The 21751-nt window shown below is 44.2% G+C and overlaps 2 protein-coding genes across 3 annotated transcripts in view; one reads left to right on the plus strand and one right to left on the minus strand.

The window, feature by feature from the left end:
- CRMP1 (collapsin response mediator protein 1) overlaps nucleotides 1-12351 on the plus strand; it is a gene marked incomplete at both ends in the record, with an annotated part of 46349 nt that extends 33998 nt beyond the window's left edge. For both annotated transcript variants that reach the window (XM_084266929.1, XM_084266930.1), the window contains 6 exons: nucleotides 75-231; nucleotides 4430-4571; nucleotides 6177-6347; nucleotides 7702-7881; nucleotides 10458-10623; nucleotides 12260-12351. In XM_084266929.1, coding sequence (XP_084123055.1) covers nucleotides 75-231; nucleotides 4430-4571; nucleotides 6177-6347; nucleotides 7702-7881; nucleotides 10458-10623; nucleotides 12260-12351 — 908 coding nt within the window. The remainder of the gene's footprint in view (nucleotides 1-74; nucleotides 232-4429; nucleotides 4572-6176; nucleotides 6348-7701; nucleotides 7882-10457; nucleotides 10624-12259) is intronic.
- Nucleotides 12352-17685: 5334 nt separating this feature from the next.
- Nucleotides 17686-21751, minus strand: part of EVC (EvC ciliary complex subunit 1) — a gene marked incomplete at its 5' end in the record, with an annotated part of 53047 nt that continues 48981 nt past the window's right edge. Inside the window, 4 exons of the mRNA XM_084266975.1 lie at nucleotides 17686-18283; nucleotides 19305-19416; nucleotides 20561-20654; nucleotides 21270-21396. Coding sequence (XP_084123101.1) covers nucleotides 18199-18283; nucleotides 19305-19416; nucleotides 20561-20654; nucleotides 21270-21396 — 418 coding nt within the window. The 3' untranslated portion in view covers nucleotides 17686-18198. The remainder of the gene's footprint in view (nucleotides 18284-19304; nucleotides 19417-20560; nucleotides 20655-21269; nucleotides 21397-21751) is intronic.

Genomic DNA, 21751 nt, shown 5'->3' on the forward strand with positions numbered 1-21751 from the left:
GCAGCAAGCAGTGTAATGGGGCTGAAGAGAGAGGGGATTGTAATCAGTTCCTGTATATCCTTGTTTTCCCCAAGGTCCCCTTGTTTTTGGAGAGCCGATCACTGCCAGCTTGGGGACAGATGGGACACATTACTGGAGCAAAAACTGGGCCAAGGCTGCAGCTTTCGTGACCTCACCGCCTCTGAGCCCCGATCCTACCACACCAGATCACTTAAATTCGCTCTTAGCATGGTAAGACCTTCATTTTATTATAGGCTGATGATCAGGAACGTGCAAAAGCCACATGGAATGAAGCATTTAGGGATCAGCTCATTTTCCTTTAAACCAGTCCCATGCATGGAGTAGCAGAGAAGGACCATAGAAAACCAGGGATGGTTATATCCCTGTGTTTAGGCTGTCAGTCAGGTGAGCATGGACTTTCCAGCTCCTGGCTAGCATGACAGAGAGGCAACTGCTAGCTGATCAGGAATTAATTCTTTTTCTTTCTGCTTTTAGAGTGATTCCTAGTTGTACAGCTAGATAGTCTTTTAGCCCTGGGCTTCAAACTGTCTTTCTCCTTAGTTCTTTGTCTTCTGCCATGTTGTTAAAATATGATTGGATGGCATCCTCACCATCCAGCATAAACAACAACCTGGTGTGTAGACCTCCCCACTCTGTGAGAACAAACTCAGGTTTTAAGCCCTGGTCATGTCTGGCAAGCACAGCTCCTGAAATCAGGGCTGCCCCTGAATGCAGAGGTCACAAGAACTGAGAAGACTTTTGTGGTGCCGTTTTTGTCCAAACTGGTGCAGGGCTGTAAGCTGGGAGCACTTCTGAGAATTAGGCTGTCCTAAACTAAATTGTATTTCTAGCAGAGTTCACTGGTTTTATCTCTTGTGTATTGAAAACTTCTCACTAGGTAGTTTGCCTTCATCTGGGATGGACCAAAATCACAGAAGTTTACTTGTGCTTAGCTGTTGCAGCCTTGTTTTTACTTTTAATTTGCCTTGTGTCTTTACTGGTTCCAGGGTCCTCAAGCTGGAGGACAGCTAAGATAAGTGGTATGTTTAGAGAAGGTATGTCAGGCAGGAGAGAGAGGCCAGAGTGGATCACAAAGGAGAGTGTCAGGGACTCAGGTGGAGACAGGCTGGTGGCTGGACAGGATTGGGGTATGGGCTGACTGGCTTCAGGTTGCCAGGCAGAGGTTTATCACTAGGGACATGAAACTATTGCAGATGGCAGAGGGATGTCTGTCTCATACAGAAAAGAAGACATCAGCAATGCCTTGCCAGCAACCCAGGCTGCAAACCCATCCCTGAAAGTATTTCCTGCTGGTTGCCAACCTGTGGGTCTTTGAAATGGTACAGAAATTCACAGCTTGAGTCCCACCAGGCCAGATTGCTAGTGCTGGAGCGAGGAACTGGGCTCCATCAGAACCTGACTTAACACCGTGCAGCGGCACTCACCTCACCTGCTGCCTCCCTTTTCTAGGGTTTCAGTGGCTCTGGGCAGAGCAGTGGAATCTGAACCCAAAAAATGACCTGTTGGTCTTCAGAAAACATTTCCTCCTGAGCCTGACCAGCTGGTAGGCTGTGTGGCAGGCAGTGCCAGCGTGGCTGGTAGCGTACGGCCCCTGCACGTGTAATTCAGGCTCTGGGTGGATGGGCACATATGTGTGATGGGAAGCTGCCATCAGTCAGTGCCACTGCTGCAGCACACACACAGCTCTCCTTGCACACTGTGGGTTGTGCTGTGCTGCCCACCAAACCCAGGGTTTAACTCAACAATGCTGCATGGGCAGCACTGGTAACGAGTGTGTGGTTGAACTCTGCATTACACGTGGTTCTGGTAAGGATACACAGGAGTTTGTTCTGCTGTGCCAGCTTCTGTGATTGAGCTTTTACATTCCTTAAAATAAGGATGAGGAAGAAAAATTACTTTTCTGGCCTGATCCACCACTATCAGCACTTGAAAGAGCGAAGCTCATTGTGTGAGGGGAAGGCTCTTAGCCACCACATGTGAATGTGTATTAAAATGTTTGGCTCTTTATTCTATCAGACACAGCTTTACATTTTCTAAGAGAGAGTCCCAAAATAATAGTATGTGGGTCAAAACGGATTAGCTAAAATAGCAAGAGAATTTTTAGAACTGGAATCCAAACAGTGGCTTTTTTTTTTTAACCACTAACATCAGAAAGACAAACTGAGGACACACAGAAGTTTTCACTGTCCTCCAAGCATGCAAAAATGGCTTTTTGTTTTTTTTTTCTAGTGGCTTAAAGTCCCAGATCTTAAATGACAGCAGCTTAGCCTGCTTTCAGTTTTAATTCTTTAAATCTATGCTGGGAAACTAAAAAAAGAACTGTGTGTTTTATCAGTCTGTGATGCATTTGTGGGGAGTTTTACACAATGATGATGGCAAAGACAGTATTTCACTGTTCTGTTGCACAGCTCATTAGGAGACCAATATTCTACATTCAATTAAAAAAATTCCTTCCAGCATTCTTTTTCTGCAACTACAGAGCATACTGCTTGTGCTGCTTTCCACAGAAAGTGTTTTAATGTGGCATTTAAAAATGTGCATATGACCACTATTTATTCCCACCACTGGCTCTTTTGGAGATGTTCTCTGTGGTGATCCCTTTCTGTCTCTCAGTGGTTTTAGTTGTGATGCTCATCTCCCAGAGTGTATCAGAACAGGAGGATTGCCTGTGTGGTTAACCAGGAGGCGTTGGACAGCTCTCAAGCATCATGCTTCAGCTTCAGAAGTCTTCTATTGATTAGGCTGGGGAGTGCAGTGAATGTCATTAAATGTCATAGGAAAGGGAAAATGGCGTTCAGATGAAGCAAGTCCTTTTTATCTTTCAGGTGTAGGAATTAATAGCAGGGTGTGAGAAGCATGATGTAACCTCAGGCAGTGAAACATTCATCTTTTCATAGTCACATTCATCAGAGTGCAGAAAAGAGAGGGTAAGCCACAAGAAGCTTGGGTGACAGAAGAGCAACAGAAAGGAAGGAATGGCAGTGCAATCTTCTGACTTCATTATATTAGAAAAAATGGATGTTCAACTTGTGGATTTGGTTTAGCCCTATGGAGTATCAGCAGGCAGGCAGTAAGAATCGGGAGCAGACAAAGCACAGCTGCCTTTTCACTAGTAAATACATGGGTTTGGCTTCTGCTAAAAACTGGATGGATGGATGGATGGATGGATGGATGGATGGATGGATGGATGGATGGAAGCATTGTGAAGAACTAGAAAAGAGGCCAAATGTTCTTCTCTGACAGTCAGTAATCATTAGCGCTGGCGGCCCAGGAAATTGCATTAGAATTACTGATGCGTGACCCTTTTTCCCTCTGTACTTGGCTGTTGGTTAGCTTGCTGGAATCTAAATTTATGGACCAGAATCATTCATATGTTTCAGAGGTGGAACTTAAGTAAACAGTTGAAGAAAAGGACGTCAGATTTTTGGGGACATCGCCCTTCTAGTGAGAGAGAAATCACAGTGTGTTTGAATGTGAGAGAGAAATCATAGTGTGTTTGAACATGCTTGAGTCCCATAAGCTTAACCAAGAGCTAAAAATATCAGCTGCTTCATGGAGATGTTGAAGAACCTATCTCCATTTTTGCCTTTCTATTTTTGCCAGATTCTGCATGTTGGTTACATTCTTCCTCCTTATTCCTGAGAGCAGCTGCGATCCAGTTCGCTCTCTGCAAAAATTATTTCTCCAGGCTGAAAAAAAAAAGAACTTCTTAAATAAAAATATTATTGTTTCATAGCACTTTTATGTGGTTTACTCCATGATTTTTCTTTTTCTGTGTAAGACCTTTAAATTAGACAAAAACTGAGCATATGCTCGACTTAAACTACGCCTTTCTTTGGTTAAGGAGAAGGCTACCTGATGAAAAACTTACCTTGTTTGTATTTTCATGGTTCTGTTGTGGAAGGTCAGACAATCAATATTTGTGTGAGAACTGCAAGAAAAATATATATGCAGGGGAGAAAAATATATATGCAGGGGAGAAATACAGAGAAAAGGGGTTGATGCCCGTGGCTTTGTGTTGTAAAATTTGCCATTATTTTTCAGCATGGTTATGAATTAATTTATCTTGAGAGTGGCAGACATTTCACACAAGCTTCTGATCGCTTCCTTAATCCTGGAATAATCCTTTGGCCTGGTTAGTTGGCTTGTGCCTGATCTCTGTTGATAAGCAGCCTGAAACCCGAGGGGGGCTGTAATCTGGGAGTTCAGGGTGTTCCCGGGGGAAAGCAGAGATGTCCGATGCCACTGTCGCTCTTCAGTGATCTGTAGCCAACAAGCAAAGGCTGCTGAGGTGATTTATAGCCTGTGCCTCTGGTGTGTAGGCTCAGAAGGTCCATTCTCAGCCAGCCTGAGGCCAAGGCAGCCTTGGTGACGCTGGGCCTAACCCTTCTGTGTGTTAACTCCACAGTGGGGACCTGCAGGTGACGGGAAGCGGACATTGCCCCTATAGCACTGCCCAGAAAGCCGTCGGGAAGGACAACTTCACTATGATTCCTGAAGGGGTCAATGGAATTGAGGAGAGAATGACTGTTGTCTGGGACAAGGCTGTAGTAAGTAATTACTTTCTTTTATGGGCTGAAAAGAAATCGAGTGTTTGCTGAATAATGAAAGCCAGGAGACTTCTGGCTGGTACTTAAGTGACTTTCTAATACATTTCTGAAAATTCCCTGAGAGAGAGCCACTGCAAGGTGAGACGTTTATTTCATAAACCTCCTCTGGTTTTACAAATGAAGGGCTGTGCTTCCCCTCTGACAGTGCAGCAGCACTGAGTTTTATTAGATCTGAGGCTTCCCAGACTCCTCCGCTGAATTTTCCAGTTGTGTCAGAGTGGATGCTTCTCAGGCATGTAGGATCCAGAGCAGTGTAATGATTTTGAAGTGGGCCCCATATAAAGGTGATGAATGGATTGTTTGAACTTGGGAAGTGTCTCCTCCATTTACAACTGGATGGCAGCCGAGCCTGAGGCCAGCCTGTGCAGTGCTGTGAAGGAGAACACTGCATGTGATTCATACTGGCGTGTTCTGCGGTGGGGTGCCGGTGTCGGTTAGCAATTTTTTTATGGTTCTATGGATCTTAATATGTAATGAAATTCTCCTTTCGTTGGCTGTCTGTACACACACACCCCCCTGCACGCCTGTACACACACAGGCAGACTGGTTACCGTGAGCTGCATTGCGCTCAACTGCATATTGAAACTGGGAAGCGGTAGTATTTGCAAGGCTCTTGTCAGCACTTCTCCTAGGCTGTGTTTAACAACCACTTTCTTCAGGGATTGCTGTTGAGATGCCAAGCACAGAAGCAGCTTCTGGTATCTGCCATGTAGGAGCAAAGTGAAGTGCAGCCAGCCAGCACTCTTTCCCTTTTGTTACTCCTGCCAAAGGAAGGAGCTGCAGCAGAGGCTGCAACATGGGATTTACATGTGGTAGCATAAAGTCCCAGACCCCTGAGTAGCTTATATTTAAGTGTTTATTAAGTGTTTATTTAATATTTAGAGGTTTGGCACTCTTGTTCTTCTTTCAGGTGTTGCTCTTGCTTAATGTCAGGGAAGACCCCAAAATATTCCATCGAAAAATGAAAGTGCTGCTGTGCAGAGCTGCTATTAAGCCATCCTTGATTGTATAAAAAGTTCTGTTGGTGGCAACATTTTTCCAGGCAAGGACTTTATAATGAGGGTTGTAACACTTAGGTTTGGTAATACTGCTAGTAGGGTGGACTTAATTTGCAATAAATGTTTCTGAAAGTGTTTGGATCTTGATCTTCTATTTAATCTCTTAATGCTCATATAAGTTTCTCTGTTTTAAATTAAAATGTTTAAATGAAAATGATCAGCACTAGCAACAAAATCAGCTAGGCACTAGTGTGTGGAGAAAGGGACCTTAGATACCTGAGCATCCTGATGGCATCATCTGCAGTAAGGTTTTCTTTGCTGCTCTTCAGGATGAGACAGGTAACACATTCACTGATTTGAAACTCCCAAGTAATGTACTATGTATGAAGTCCCATGAGATAAAACCTCCTTTTCCTGCCACATCACCATATATATATATATATATATATGAACCACATGCCTTCCTGTAGCTCCTTGAGCATTTGACACTTTGAACAGTAAACCCCTGTTTTAAAGGTGTGTTCTGCTCTTGTCTCCTTGTTTTTAGGCCACAGGTAAGATGGATGAGAGCCAGTTTGTAGCTGTCACCAGTACCAATGCTGCCAAAATCTTTAATCTCTATCCAAGGAAAGGCCGGATTGCTGTAGGATCAGATGCTGATGTGGTTATTTGGGACCCTGACAAGGTGAAGACTATAACAGCCAAAAGCCATAAATCGGTAAGGAGAAAAGGAAAACCAGCAAGAAAAGTGTTCAAGGCTGGGTTGGCTGGGGCCCTGGGCAACCTTGTGTAGCTCCAGGCCTGGAGGCTGGTGTCCCTGCCTGTGGCAGGGGGGTTGGAGCTCTGTGATCCTTGGGATCCCTTCCAACCCAGCCCAGTCTATGATTCTATGAAATATCACAATTGTTTTTCAAATGTTTGATCTAATTGGTGTGAACACCAAATATATGGGATATAGAGGAGTGTGGTAACTGCCTGTGCCTCTTCCAAAGTGGGTGAATGTTTCAGAAGATGAAGACATTGAAATCCTGCATTGGAAGCACTGGGGCCAGGAAGGGTTTCTTTTCTCTCTGCATACACCATTGTGCTATTTTTTGCATGCTTGTGGCAGATCTGTAAACAGGTGTGAATCTGGTCTGCAGCTGAGCTTAGTAAAACTCTGATGATAAATTTAAAACCAGCTTTTTTTTCTTTTTGCTTACCTGAAAAGCACCTGGTATTCTAAATTGCACAGCTAAATCATCAGTATTCTATAAGTTATGACAGACAATTAAAGGTTTTGATAATGCAGCTCTGAGCAGCTTCACAGCTGGGATTTTCTATTTAATTCCAAAGCTTTGCCACTTACTGCTCTGTCCTGAGTGCTGAGTACCAGTGACTCACAGTTGCTTTGATTTTTGACTGTGACAGTTTTTCTCTTATGTGTTGTATATTTCAAAGTTGTTGACTTACTGTTGGGTGCTTTCATCTTTTATATCAGGGAATTCTTCCAAATGTTTTATTGGAAATCCGGTAATATGGCTTATACCAAAAGGCATAAAGCTTTAGAAACCTTTAAAACCTTTAGAAAAGTTTAGGTAATTCAGTTGTTACAACATCTGTCTTGAGATCTCTGTGTTTTCAGGAAAGTGATAAGCACCTGCCCTTTGACAGTCATTCCCATTTAGACTGGTCCTTTCTGGGCTTTTTCCAACAGAAATATGTGTGCTGGCCACTTTGAAATGGTCACAGCACATGTGTGGTGGGACCATCTCTGGCAGTTGAGTCAGTTTTCCTTCTTATTCAGGCTATGGCACTTCTAGAGGCTCTGGATACATGAGGAAAGCCCTCAAAAACCAAAGCTCTGCTGGAAAGTGAGCAATGGAAGAGAGAAATCTGATCCAGGAAGTCTGATCAGAAAGACTCTTTCAAATCATTTCGTATCACAAGGCTTTTCCTTCAGACAAAACAATTTCATTCACCTCTTAGTGGCAGCTGTCTAAAAAACCTGACTACAGATAGAGAGTCTATAAGCTCCTAGCTGAGAGAGATCTCGTACTGAACTTGCAGTGATTGTGTTGGTTGATCCCCAGGCCGTTGAGTACAACATCTTTGAAGGAATGGAGTGCCATGGTGCTCCACTGGTGGTCATAAGCCAAGGGAAGATTGTGTTTGAAGATGGGAATCTGCACGTGAATAAGGGAATGGGCCGCTTCATCCCTCGCAAACCTTTCCCTGAGTATCTTTACCAGCGCATCAAGATCAGGAACAAGGTAATGCTGGCTCTTGTGTAACCTTCTAGGCACTCTTGGAACCACAGTGGCACATGGGGGGGGTTAATTATTATTGTGCTGAGTCTGTAGCAGATGAGTCTGACATATGACTTGTCAGAACGTGACCACACCACCAGTTCCTCTGCAAGGGTGAACTGATGTAACTCAACACCGTAAGCTTCAGTGGGTAATGATGCTTGTTGGGCATAATTGCCCCATGCCCAGCTGTTGCAGGCTTTGGAAGGGAGATGGAATAGTAGTTCTAGAATTTACTTTTAGTTAAAATTCAGGAAAAAAGATAAGGTTTCTTTGGGGGGAGGCTTAGCCAGAAGAGAAACAGAATTTGAAGTTGTTACTCAGCTTTGCATACTGAGCAGCCACACTGCAGAGAAGAAAAGCTCTTAAGCCAGAGCTACGTGGTGTTTGGCATCTCTGAACGGTTGTTGGCACGTTTTCTGGCACTCACAGCCCAGAAAACTTTTCTCTTGTGTTGAATAAAAAGCTTGGGAAATCACCAAGGTTAAGACTGGGCCATTCCTGGTTTAGAATTGTATCAGTTCTCCTCTGTTGAAAACAAATTGGTTTGGCACTAGGTTGGGTTATTTGGAAATTGCCTCTTGCTACTGAGCAGGAAAGTCGTTGTGTGAGGACAGGTAACAAGACAAGGTTGGTGTCCCTGCCTGTGGCAGGGGGGTTGGAGCTCTATGGTCCTTGGGGTCCCTTCCAACCCAGACCATTCTGTGATTCTCTATGAAATAGACTGAACACCCTATTTCCTTCAACCTTCATACACTGTGTGGGTGGCAGTTGAAATTGAGTCAACAAGCAGGTGGATAGTTTTTAATCTTTCATTGCTTGTTATACAAATTCTGTCAGGCTGTGGCTGGTCTGCTCTTCTCACAAAAAAAAGACACTATAAAAATCAAGTGCATCTCCAAAAGCTTTGCAAAATACCAATTGGTCTCAGAGTTTTCTCACACTGGCCACTTAGATGACACAGGTTTTCTCTTCACATTTGCCTCTCAAGGATTTAGTACATGGGAGTGTTATATAAATTAGCTTATTATAGGCTATATATATATAAAAATTAATATAACAACATAATATTATATGTTGCTTTAACAGTTTAATATGAAATTATGCTAATTAAGTAATTTAATTAGTGAAAACAACACTGTAAAAGCAAATATCAGAGTGGTTTCTTATACAAGGAGTATGCACAAAAGTAACTGGGCTAAGTAACCTGAGACTTGGGAGTGATCTTGGATTTTGGGAAAGATCTTTGATTTTAGAAAACTTGGGGAAAAGTCTGCAAAGGGACCAATAAAGGACTGGCATTTTTGCTCTTAGAGCACCCTCTGCTGCCTGCAAAGAGGAAGGGAGAGCAGATTCATGTCCGTGTTTCTTTCTCCACTCTCAAATTTTATTGATTGGAGGTATTTAGGAAACCCTCAGTGATGGCTGTATCAGCCACCACTGGAGTACATCAGCGCCCAGCAGAGGAATACAGGAACAAACGTGTCGAAACAAGGGCTGCAAAGCTGCAACTGGCCTGGGATAGCAGCATAAATACATCCCCAGAGCCTTTGTGGGTAGCTGTGAGATGGGTTCATGGCTGTGACGGGCAGCTGCTCCCCTCTGGGCATTAGTTTTGGCTCAGCCTGCGAGCCAGTGGCCTTGCTGAGCCTCACGGCTCCATCACTGAAAGCAAGGAAAAGGCATCGCTTTGTCTAAGAGCTGCATCCAACCCCTGTGAGTAGTGTCCTTCCTGTATGGGATTTTAATTTCACTGGAAATGGCTCTGAAACATAAATCTTATAAACCACGGATTTCTGATCTTTTAGTGAGGTTTGGATTCTGCAATTCTATGGCTTCAGAGTCCCCCTGAGAATTGGAGCTGCTTTTAAAACACATTGTTTCATAGATTGCTGCGATTTTAAGGCCAGTGAGGCTGTTAGGATTGTCTTTTCTCATGTTCCTTATAGGGACTGTGCAAGGATAAAATCCAGAGACCTCAAACTGAAATCAGAGCTCAAATACAGACACTCTGTTGATGAATGTTTCAATGAGTTCTAATGAAGTTAATGATATATTTGCAGAGGAGGAGCAGAGGTAGCAGTGGAACTGCTAAACCTAGTGTACTATCAGTCCTACAACAACCCGAGTGTGGGATTCAGCAGCTGAACCAACCCTGCTGAGCAGCCTCTGAGTGGAGAGAGCAGAGGTGATAGTGACTGATCTTACCTAAAGATCAGATCTTAGGTCAGATCTGTTCTTTCTAATGACATATTTCCTCATTGACCATGAAGGATCAATGCCTAATAAGGATCTCTTTCTTATAATTTATATGTATTTAAAAAAAAACCAACCCAAACCAGGCAGGGAGGAGACTTTATAATTTCCTTTCTCTACAAAGCAGACTGTAGCTCTGATGATAATACAGAGGTAGGGGGTTTTATTAGAGCTAATGCAGAATATAGCTTTGTGCTCAGTGGTCTCTGCATGTAGGGGGGAGTATCATTTGGGGCACTATCAGACTAATCAGCATTTGGGTTTTTATTCTTCTGCTGATCTAGGTGGGAGGACTGCAAGGAGTCTCCAGAGGAATGTATGATGGGCCTGTGTATGAAATCCCAGCTACGCCAAAATATGCAACTCCTGCACCCTCAACTAAATCCTCCCCTGCCAAAAACCAGCCCCCACCAATCAGGAACCTCCATCAATCCAATTTTAGCTTATCAGGTAAGTCAGCCTGACTCATCAGAAGTACTTTAAAGCCCTAAGTGTGGATTATTGACGATAGATTTCATGTAGTGTGTGTATATGTTTTTATACATTCTTTCCCATGGAATATTTTGCAAATTACCAAATATTCAAAATGTTTGCAGTTTAATTCCTTTTTGTTTCTGTGTGCACTCTTTGCCCACTACCTGAGGTCTCTGGTTGATGTGACAGAGACCATTTGGTGATATGTACAGCTGACAGGACTTGGGTCTGGTGCAACCCACGTGGCTCAGACATCTCAGATTCCTTTCTTTGCTGCACCACCATAAACTCATAGACATGAAAACCTCAGCTGTCCGTGTACATGGTCAGCAAACCATGTGCAGAAGCTATTCACATACAGATTAGAGTATTTCTTGTCCTCTTTGCTCTTAGCGCCCAAAACGTTTTCCATGGTACATAAGAAACAGCCTGGAAAATCATCCTTTGGGGCTGTTGGAAATAATTCTTGTCACTTGAAGATAATTACAAGTGTGTCAAATCCTTGCCCTTCAAAAGTCTACAGCTGAGCTGGTAAATAAGTGCCTCCTTATGAGCTTATGAAAGTCACTGGGTTTTCTTCCCCGTGGGAGCTGCTGGAGGAGTTTTCCTCCCTGTCAGATCCTTTCTTTAGAAACTAAATGAAACTTCTGGAAGAAAACCCAAGGAGAGAAAATATTTTAAAAACCCTTCTAGTGAGCTGAAGTATATTTTTGCCTGTACACCTGGGGCCATGGTGAGCACAGACAGATACAGAAAGCTATATAAAGGAAAAGAAAGTGCTTAGAGATTTGACCTCTAATAATAGTGACGAATCGGTGGGATTTTCATAGGCACCTGCAGTTGTGGTTTCACAGTCCACTGATAGGTCTGGGAACTACCAAGGCATCTAGTGGTACAAATTTGATCCCAATCAGGCAAATGCACATTACAGTTCTTAAGAAATTCAGCAGAACCAGAGACTACAATAGCATCTAACACGATCCTGTGCTTCTGTGGTAGTCTTACATTGCCTTTAGGAAGCCAAGTGTGACCAGACAATATTTAGGCTGGCAGAAAGCTTGCTCTCATGTTAAGCTGAACCTTTCAACATTTTCATAAGCAGTTTGAAATGGGTATGACTATACATAAGCTCAGTGCTACTTGCCTTGTGGATTTATGATCACTAACATCACATTTACTGTGCTGTTGACCCATGGGTTCAGGGGGAACAGGTATTATAAATAGTGAGAGAGGTTTGAAAACTCCACTCTGCACTTACTTGCTTTTGGTTTGCTTTTGGTTGTTTTTTTCTACTTAAATCAGTCATGTTTTCTGTCAGCATCTGATTTCATGAAGGAAACCCAGTCTGTCATTCCTGCACAGGCTCTTTAAGTCAGTGGAAAGTAACTCTCTGTGAGGGGTGAGCATCCATCTGATGCCAAACATTACAGCCTATGCTTCTCATTGAAGACAACTGGAGCTAGGTCCAGAAATCTGCCTTCAAGGCCTGTTTAGGGCTTCAGCTGGGGTCTGGCTCAATAGAATCGAGCTGCTTGTGATGAGAGGGAACCCAGCACTGCTGATTTTCCTTTTCTATTTCATAGCACTGCTCTCTAATTCTCTCTTGCTGCAGGAGCTCAGATAGATGACAACAACCCACGCCGCACTGGCCACCGCATCGTGGCACCTCCTGGTGGTCGCTCTAATATTACCAGTCTTGGCTGAAAAACGCTGATGGACAGAAAGACAAGGATGAAAGCTCATGGGAATAATGTCCCTCAGTATCTGTGTTATCAAACCCACAGTTTTATTATTTGGTACTAATGGAAATAAAAACAGAAATGTCTTTCTTTTTTTTTTTTGATTTGTATAGGAAGAGGTGATAATAGTGTGGTGTGTTTGCTTGGAACTACTTGCCTCACAATGTGTGCTTTCATGCCATAGTCACCTTAAAGCATGGTGCTTCCATTTGCCCCTTTAGTGACTACAGGTTTTAGCTTCGTCTTGTAACTGAATGATGGTTCCTTTGCACCCTCTCGCTGTATTAGAGTAGTTAATGCATGTTACTGAGTTATTTATGCAAGTTGCATTCTGTGAGTGAGTCCCCTTAGAACACGTTGCCAACAAGTGACTAGACACAATGCCAAGGTTGGTGTCCGTACTGGAGAAACGCCACCAAAAAACACTTATGAAGGAAGAAAATGGCCAGCTTGAAAGTATGCAGTAGAGTAGGATAGGCAGCTTCTGTTTCACCTTTAATTTATTATAAGCCCAAGAAGCACTTCTCTCAGACACAGAAAATCACTGGGACACGTATTGACAACTGGTCTCCGTAGCACCCGTCCGTTCCCACTCGCTATGTTCCGAGTCTGTGTCCTTCTTGTTTCCATTTTAGACAGAGCCATAACCAACACAGTCCAACGCCATCGCCATCCCCGCAGGGATTTCTCCACCTGGGCAGCAGTGCTCTCCTTCTGCATGAGACTTTTTGGTACTTAAAGAGACCCCCCCAAGTTGCCGTCGGATTTTTAAAGGTTTTTTGTACAAAGTTTTTCCTTTGTAATCAATCACATGCATTTTTACTTACTCTACCCTACCAAGATCTACTACTAGTCGTGGTTCAATTTCTGAATTCAAAGCTTGTGAAATAAAGGAAATGAATTGATGGGCACGCGTATTCCTCTGCTTTCCAGTGCTGTTGCTCCATGACTGAAAGTTTAGAAAGGAGAAACTCAAGAGGTCTTTTAGGTTGACATCAGGTGAAAGAAGAAGCCACTTTAGATCACAAAGTATGTTAAATGTGTGTTTGTATATATATATATGTCTGCATATGCATACTATAGCATGCCACAGTCCTGAAGATTGCATCTGATTTGATTGGAATGGTAATTGATTGCCATCACCTTCGTGAGTACTATGGAACCAATATGCAGTCCTCCAGTTTGACCTAAGCTAGATGTGACTGGTTTCCTCAGCAGACTGAACCGGGACAGTGTTTAGGCATGGCATGAAGAAGACATCCTGCAGGTAAGGTGATGAAAGTGGACTTGAATTCTCTTTTATTTTAAGTGAAGGAAATGCTTTCTCTCACAAACTTTGCAAAGAAACCTTTTTCCATCACTTGTTACTTGTCTGATCCTGTTGCAGATGTGGGAAGAGTGGGCTATGGTGGAGGGCTATGCAATTAAGCTCTGCCTTCTACCACTTTGACCTTGTCTACACTACAAAGCTGCACCAGGAAAAGTCTGGTAACAGCACGGTGCCAGGGGAATGGTTTATAGAGCTGGGATGCTTGACCACTTAGCACTGATCCCTCCTTTCCACACAGTGGTTAATGGTGTTGGCAGAGGGCACGTGGTGTGTATGCCAGCTGCATGTGGGGCATCAAAGTTTTAGAAAGTAGCCTATGTGAAATCCCCTGAAGCAGTATGCTGACAGCTTGCCCAGGAAAGGAACCCCTACCCTGGAAAACCCCCATTTCAGTCAGCTTGCTCTGAGAACCTGGCAGTAGAGCTGCTGCGAATAGGCAGCTTTTCCTTCTGTTTTGGCCTTGGTCTGAAGCAGTGAAGAAACACTGCAATTCAGCCTTAAGTGAACTGAACTGATTGATTGCTCACAAATTGGAGAAAAAGAAAGCTTGTCATGAACAACCCCTTCTGCTAAGGATTCAAATCCATGTTTCCTATTGCCTGGAGAGTGCCCTCATCCCTAGGCTTGCTTGCTCACCTGAGAGCTCAGGTATTTTTATATGAAACAAAATAACTTGCTTGGTGGTTCAGGGTTTTTTTATACAAATAACAGCAGAGAAGCCTGAGGACAACTTGTCCTGGAATAACCCACAGCCTAGCAGGTAAGGCAATCCTGACATGCCAAGTCTCCATCTCCACTGTCCTATTCCAACCCGTGAGTGTTGACAGAGCCAGGAACAAGTCTGGTACTCTAACCCAGACACTAGAAGCAAAGCTGGTTTGTGAAACTGCAGCAGATTTGACAGTATGAAAGTTTCAGAAAGGCTGGTTACAATATCCTTGTGCAAGTAGTAACAGCTGCTCACCTCCAAGTAAATCTTGTACTCCCAAATACAAGGCTTGTCATGCTTGAGGTGGCAGAAATAATCATTGTACAACTAGAATTCATTCCACTTTTCCTACCTGCTAAGCACCATCCTGAACCAAAGAGCCCTTTGCCTACAAGCTTGTCAAGATCCACTGTTGTTAACATGCATTTATTTTTCCACAGTGGCTGTGAATAAATGTGTGTGGGGGTGTTTGTGAGGCACTTCATGGTTCAGTGCTTCTATGCCAACAAGGCTCTGCTTGTCAGGTCAGTGTAACTCCATTCTGACTTCTCTTAGGAGAAACAGCCTAGTGCCCCATCAGGTTCATAACCCCTGTGGCCTGACTGCTGCTCACATGCTGCTGCTGAGGGACAGCCTGCAGGAAGCCTGTGGATCCTGTCCTGTGCCTGGGTCTCTCCAGTCTGCACGTGCAATACGACCTGGATGTGATTTAAGCAACAGGTATGTCACTGCACAGTCAGCAGGTGTGGGGAAGGGTGCTTCACTTGGGTGGTTACTGGGGTATATCATCAGAGAGCTGGCAAAAAAATATATTCCCCCTACAATTAGTCCTATGACCAGCCTGAGGATGATCTTTGTCAAACAAGAGATGTGAAAGAAAAGGCTGGATCCATGGATTGTTTCCCAAGTGACAGTTTGGACTGGCTTGCCTTGTGTGAGGTTTTTCTCTGCTACACTGCAATGCAATTACAGGTTTGAATTCTAGTGTTTGTAGCAAAGCCTGTTAATGATGATGCTAAGGCTGTACCAAAACTGTAGCTGCCCCAGCCATGAAATGTTTCTCTCAGCAATAGTGTGACCTTCATCCTTAGGAACTAAAACTGCACGCTGGGCCAGGTCAGATGACCATGTGCTCTGGGTACCAGTAGCCAGTAACATAAGCTTAAGGGAGGCCAGGAGAAAAGAGCAAACATATACTGCTAGTATTCCTGTTTCCTTCATCTCCAGGGCCTTGTAATTGTTTGAATTTGTTTGAGCTACACCTTAGTCATAAAGCTGTGAATGAGTTTTAACACCATCAGGAACTGTTGCAATAGTGGTTACTTCTGATGTTAAACAGAGAAGAAAAAAGGAATGGCATTTTTTCCTTAAATTTCAGTAGCAAGTGATATGTACCTGTAAAGCAGGATCAAAGCTCCTTGTGAGTCTTTCCTGAACAAATTAAAAGGAGAGTGCTTTATGGATTTACATTATAAAGCAAGTGCTTTGAGCTGTGAATGGCACCCAGATACCTGAATTTTCCCTCTGACATCCACTGTGCTGGAGACTGCTTTCAGCTGGCCAAACTGCTCAGCATTTTACCTCCCAGGAACTCTCTAGGTGCACAGGGAGTTCCACACCAACATGGGGAAGAACTTTTCCCCAGTGAGGGTGAGGGAGCCCTGGGACAGGCTGCCCAGGGGGTGTGGAGTCTCCTTCTCTGGAGAGATTCCAGCCCCGTCTGGACACGGCCCTGTGCAATATGAGCTGGGGAGCTGCTTTGGCAGGGGGTTGGACCCCATGAGCTCTGGAGGTCCCTTCCAACCCCTACCATTCTGTCAATTTGTCAATCCATGTCTCACAAGCAATTTCTACCACCCCTTAAAACACAGGGTGTGTGTGGGTGAGATGACATACATCCTCCCTCAATTTCAGTATCAGATCAGCTGTAAGGAATATCTGAATCACAGAATCAACAGAGACAGCTTGAAAGAGGTAGCAGCTGGAGTCCAACTTTCTACTGAAAGCAAGGTCAACTTCCAAGTTAGGCTTATGAAGGACCTTGGTCAGCTCAGGGTTGAAACTCTCCAAGGGTGTATATTCTGCATCCTTTCTTACCTGCTCCAGCAAGTCACACGTTTCATGATGAGAATCTTTTCTTCTTGATGAGCAACTGGAACATTGGGATGAAACTCGTGCCTGCCTGGCTGGTGATAAAGTAGTTCACAGCATCACAGCATCTCTCACTCTTGGTACTGTTCTGTGATGACTTTGAAATCGGCAGGCAGATGGAATTAAACTGAAGCCAGGGGCCAGAGATAGAAAAGAAATCATCATGCTGTAATGACTGTGACATGAGGTGGTAAGAAAGATCTTCAGCATCAGGAGCCAGATACTGTTACTATGGTTAAAGCAAGATAAAATTTGAACAGGGCTTAACCAAGGAGCAGCTGTTGTCATTTTAGCTTGCCCTCTCCTTCTTTCTTGTTCCTTGGTCTGTTAAAACCTTTTCTTGTTCAGTATCTACATCACTGGCCAGGACTGCTGTGCAGTGCCATGGCAGGCAGGAAACCCACACCTGACTTCAAACAGGGCAGCAAAGCCCTGGAGCACCTCACAGGGGCTGAGAAGCCAGTACCAGGGCCAAGAGCAATGGGGGTTTTGCCCGGTAGCTGCTGTGACTTAGTGGGAGAAGAGGAAAAACTCCTGCCTGTGGAAATCCCTCCGCAGGGCCGTCGGGCTGCAGCACCGGGCAGGGAGGTGCCGGCCCCGGGCCGAGTCCGCAGCCTTCCCGCTGCTCCCTGCCCGTCGCTTCCACCAGCGAGGGGATGACAACCCCGCTAGCTGCCCGGGAGAGGGCACTGCTGCCCCGCTTTTGGGAGCATCCCAATCTCTGCACGTTTCCTAAGGGAGAGGCGCATCCATCCCGGCCCTGCCCAGCCGCGGGGGGCACAGCGCGGCCGGGGGTCCCGGTTCCCGTTAGCCAATTTCTCACCTCATGGAAGGTGCTCTGGGCAGGCAGTGAGAGCTGGTTGCTTTGCCCAAGAAACGTCATGTGCATAAGAAAGTCGGCTGGGAACAAAAGAGCCAGTTACAGCCGGCAGAGCTCTAGAAACTGAAACCGCTTTTCTCTCCCTCCTCCTAAAAACAGGGATTCAAAAGCTCTGAGGCAAGCGCAGAGAAATACATTTATAAAAACCTCTGTACAACTCTGGAAGAGCACAACACACAGCCTTGGAAGCACTGTAATGTAACAAGTGTCATCCTTTTACCTACCAGTGCCACCTGAAGGCTGCTTAAGTGTTCTTTACTTTCTAACTATTTTTGTCAGTCCAAAGCAGGAGTCACAAAGTCTTCAGGCCCCATCTACCACATTTAAAGGCTGAAAGGCAAACGGTGCATCAGTGTTGTAATGAAACCATATGAAACCATACTGAGATAGTGACCTGGGCAACCAGCCTGCTGTGGATCTGTCCTCCTGTAAGTGTGCGCTTTCCTGAGGTACATTCCTAATCTTAAACTATCTATCTCCCCTTCACATTCCCCAAGCGATCTGGAAGAGCTTATATTAAAGACTCCCTTGTTCCTTCTTACCAAACCCAAGTGGGAATGTTTTACTAACAGCTAAAGAAAGCCAAGATTGATTCTTGGTCTGTAGCTAAAGCAGATTTCTCAGTTATTATTGATGTTCTTCGCTGTTCCCCAGCAAAGCAGTTCAGTATTTATAGCTGCAGAGATTCCCCAGAAGAATGCTTTGGTACTCTGTGTTCAGACAGCTCCTAGGAATGGTTTTACTACCTGTTGCCTCTTTTTTTTTCCCCATCTTTTGATTTTTTCCTTGGTTCAGTCCCCCCTTCACGTGGACTGTGTAACCTCTCCCTGAAAGAAATAAACAAGAAAAACAAAACTCCATTGTAGACTGAGCTTCTGAAATGCTACAATTCTTTCTTAAGCTAAATTAGTTTGGATAAGAAAAGAAAGGCACTTGCTATATAACTATAACTTCTTCACTGGCTAGTTTCAGCTGCCCCTGTTGAGGCTGACAGAACAGTTACATAAAGATAAATGTTCCTTTGTTGGGTCCCTGCTCCCTACACACGTATCCCTTGTTGGCTGTGGGAAAGGAGTGTGTGAAAAGGGTTGATGGCATCAGGGAAAGGAGCCATCTCCTGAAGTCAGTCCCAGGCTGAGGTCACTCAGGGGATAAATACTTTTCCCCAAAGGCCTGTGGCTCCTGAGAACCAACTGTTTGCTTTGCCTGTCAACAGGATTTTCTCTGCTCAATATATCAAGCCCCAGCGACCAGCTGGCTGGTTTGATCTGCCCGTAGTAATCAGCTGGCATCTTTCAGGTTTGCAGCCATTTCTTCTCCTCTAGTTAGCACCCCTGCATAAGCCAAGTGAAACATCTATCAAGAAAATCATTGTTAGAGCTGCTACTCTCATCAGCCAAAGACTGGCGCTTGCCTTTGTTCCTGAAATAAAGGTGGAAGTTGAAAGCCTAAATACCACAGACCATATTTTGGTTGCTACATGTCAGCCTAGTGCCATTGGATTCAGTTGTCTGTGCTGATTTATGCTGTCTGCAACTGAGGTTTAAAAAAAACCCAACTAATTAAAGCAAATTTGGAAACAGTATTTCACATTTCTCTGCCTAAAATCAAAGTAATTTATAAAATACATAACAGCACAGACAAGCAAATCCATGATTTTCCTATGTTTAAACAGGAATATGGGAAAAAAAGAAGTCAAATACATGTGAGAAGTATTAAGGAAGAAGGTCAGCTAGTGTAGGTGTTATATTTTGGGCCTGATTGAAATGCTTGCTTATGAAGTAGATTTTGTACTACTTGTTGTGAGTAGTTTTCCACATGCTCATTTTTTTTTTGCCTCTACTGTACCTGTGTAAGCCAGAAGTCAGTCCAGGGGGTTCTTCAATACTCTCAAGAGAATTATCTTCGTCATCTGATTCTGGTGACTGGAAGGTCTTTATTGTTGAGTTTGTTTTTTCCCCTGAGTTGCCAAATGCATGTGGATTTTAAAAAAAATAATAATCACAGTTAGTAGAGACAGTAGAGCTTGTTTGGTTTTGATTAACCTAAAGCAAAAAAATACACTTGAATATTTCCTGCATATATATTGTTATTCCAAGGAAATCATTCCATTTTACATTAGTGTAGAATATTGGGGGTTTTTACTATTGGTTAATTCTCACAGACCAAACACTGAACTTCCATACTTGCTGAAGACTGGAGTAAGTTTCCACCAGGTGCAACAGTTGAAAACCCCATCATATAGTTTTATGGCAAGTAACTGAAAATGGCTTTTTACTACCAGCAAACAGAAGAAGAGTCACTTCATAATTTTATGTGACTTAAATCAGAACAACCTGATGTTAAAAAGTCACTGTTTTTAGGGCTGTAAGCCAAGGTTCCACAGGTGCCCCTGGGGTCACAGTGCATACCAGAACAAAGAGCTCTGCACACTTGGGAAACCACCAACTGGGGAATCACAGAATCATAGAATGGTCTGGGTTGGAAGGGACCCCAAGGGTAACAGAGCTCCAACCCCCTGCCACAGGCAGGGACACCAACCTCCAGGCCTGGAGCTACACAAGGCTGCCCAGGGCCCCATCCAACTTGGCCTTGAACACCCCCAGGGATGGGGCACCCACCCCCTCTCTGGGCAGCCTGTTCCAGCACCTTACCACTCTCTCTGTAAAAAACTTTCCCCTAATATCTAATCTAAACCTTCCTTCCTTCAGCTTTAGTCCATTCCCCCTTGTCCTGCCAGTGTCTACCCTTTTAACAAGCTGATTCCCCTCCTGTTTGTGCGTTCCCTTCAGGGACTGGAAGGCTGCAATGAGGGTCCCCCCACAGCCTTCTCTTCTCCAGGCTGAACCAGCCCAGCTCCCTCAGCCTCTCTTCTTAGGGGAGCTGCTCCAGCCCTCTCATCTCTGTGGCTCCTCTGAACCCTCTCCAACAGTTCCACATCTTTCTTGTATTGGGGCCCCAGCTCTGGACACAGGACTCCAGATGGGGCCTCACGAGGGCAGAGCAGAGAGGGACAATCTCCTCCCTGTCCCTGCTGCCACCCCTCTGCTGATGGAATATGTGGGATTGTGTGTTTCTTTAAAACAATCCAGGGTTGTACCAACCTGCTGGCTTTTTCCTTTTTGAAGGTTTCTTCTTCACCACCATTGGAACTCGGGCCAGTGCAGCCAACTCCCTCACAAAGTCCTGCTCTGCTTCCTGCACAAGGATAAACCAGAAGTCAGTTAACACAACGCAGCTTGAATCTGGGTTATGTTATTCTACATGTGGCATGACAAAGGCATAGATGATTGCAGAAACGTGGGAAACAGTATTGCTAGCATCAGTGTAATGTTTCTTACTAAAAAGACATTCACTGAGAAGTAACTCTAGCTTCTTGCTAACAAAAGTCAAGACAAACAGCTGAGAGCATGCATGTAATGAGGAGCAGGAGATCTGACATGAAAACTGGCTGGTCATGTCTACACTGAATTTGGCCTGATCCCCCTTGCTGTGGCCGTGAACACAAGCACATTGATGGTTGCTGGGAGACTGAATAATAACCATCTGATCAGGTATAGATGTTCAAGTAACCAAACAGTGAGTCATTGAGCAAGACAGAGAACATAATGCCTTCCCCAACGCCCCAGTTCTCTTTGCAGGAAATAGTTTCTAGCTGTTTACTGTCTGTATGTGTTACTGGGTTCTGAGCCATAGCTTTAATGGTGAATCTTAGCACTGTTTCAAAATGGGACAGCAAAGACACCCTTAAAACCTGTCCAATGTTTTGCCATGGACTGTTTCAGATCCTTGAGTCATTTTACCCAGATTTACCTTTAACTGATTCTCCAACTCAGTTTCCAGCTGATGCAATCCCAGCAGCTTTTGTTTCAGAGACTCCAGACGTATTTGCTGCTGCAGTTCAAACTGAGACAAAACCTTCTTTTGCTGCAGTACCATCCTGGCAAAGGGAAATTTAAAAGTACCAATGTTGTTCAGATCCAGGGAGGAACACAATCCTGGCAAAGAATTTTTAAGATTTTGTAGAGAGAAAGACCCATTAAGAGTATCAGCCCATCCAACTTCTCCTGGGACAAACTATTTTGTTGCAGACTTTTAGTAAGATTTACTTATTTTAATAACCTGCTTTGGTTCTCCATGGAATGCAAGCTCCTTTCAGAGGTAGTAATTGCAACAGGAATTTGGGTTGTCCCTGCCTGAACTTTGGGACCTGGAATTCAGCTCTACCATTGAACTCTGCTCTCAAAACCATTGCGCATTTGTAAAGTCAGTTTTACTGTATGCTGGCAGAAAAG

This window comes from Gallinula chloropus (assembly GCF_964237585.1).
Source record: "Gallinula chloropus genome assembly, chromosome: 7".
NCBI lineage: Eukaryota > Metazoa > Chordata > Aves > Gruiformes > Rallidae > Gallinula > Gallinula chloropus.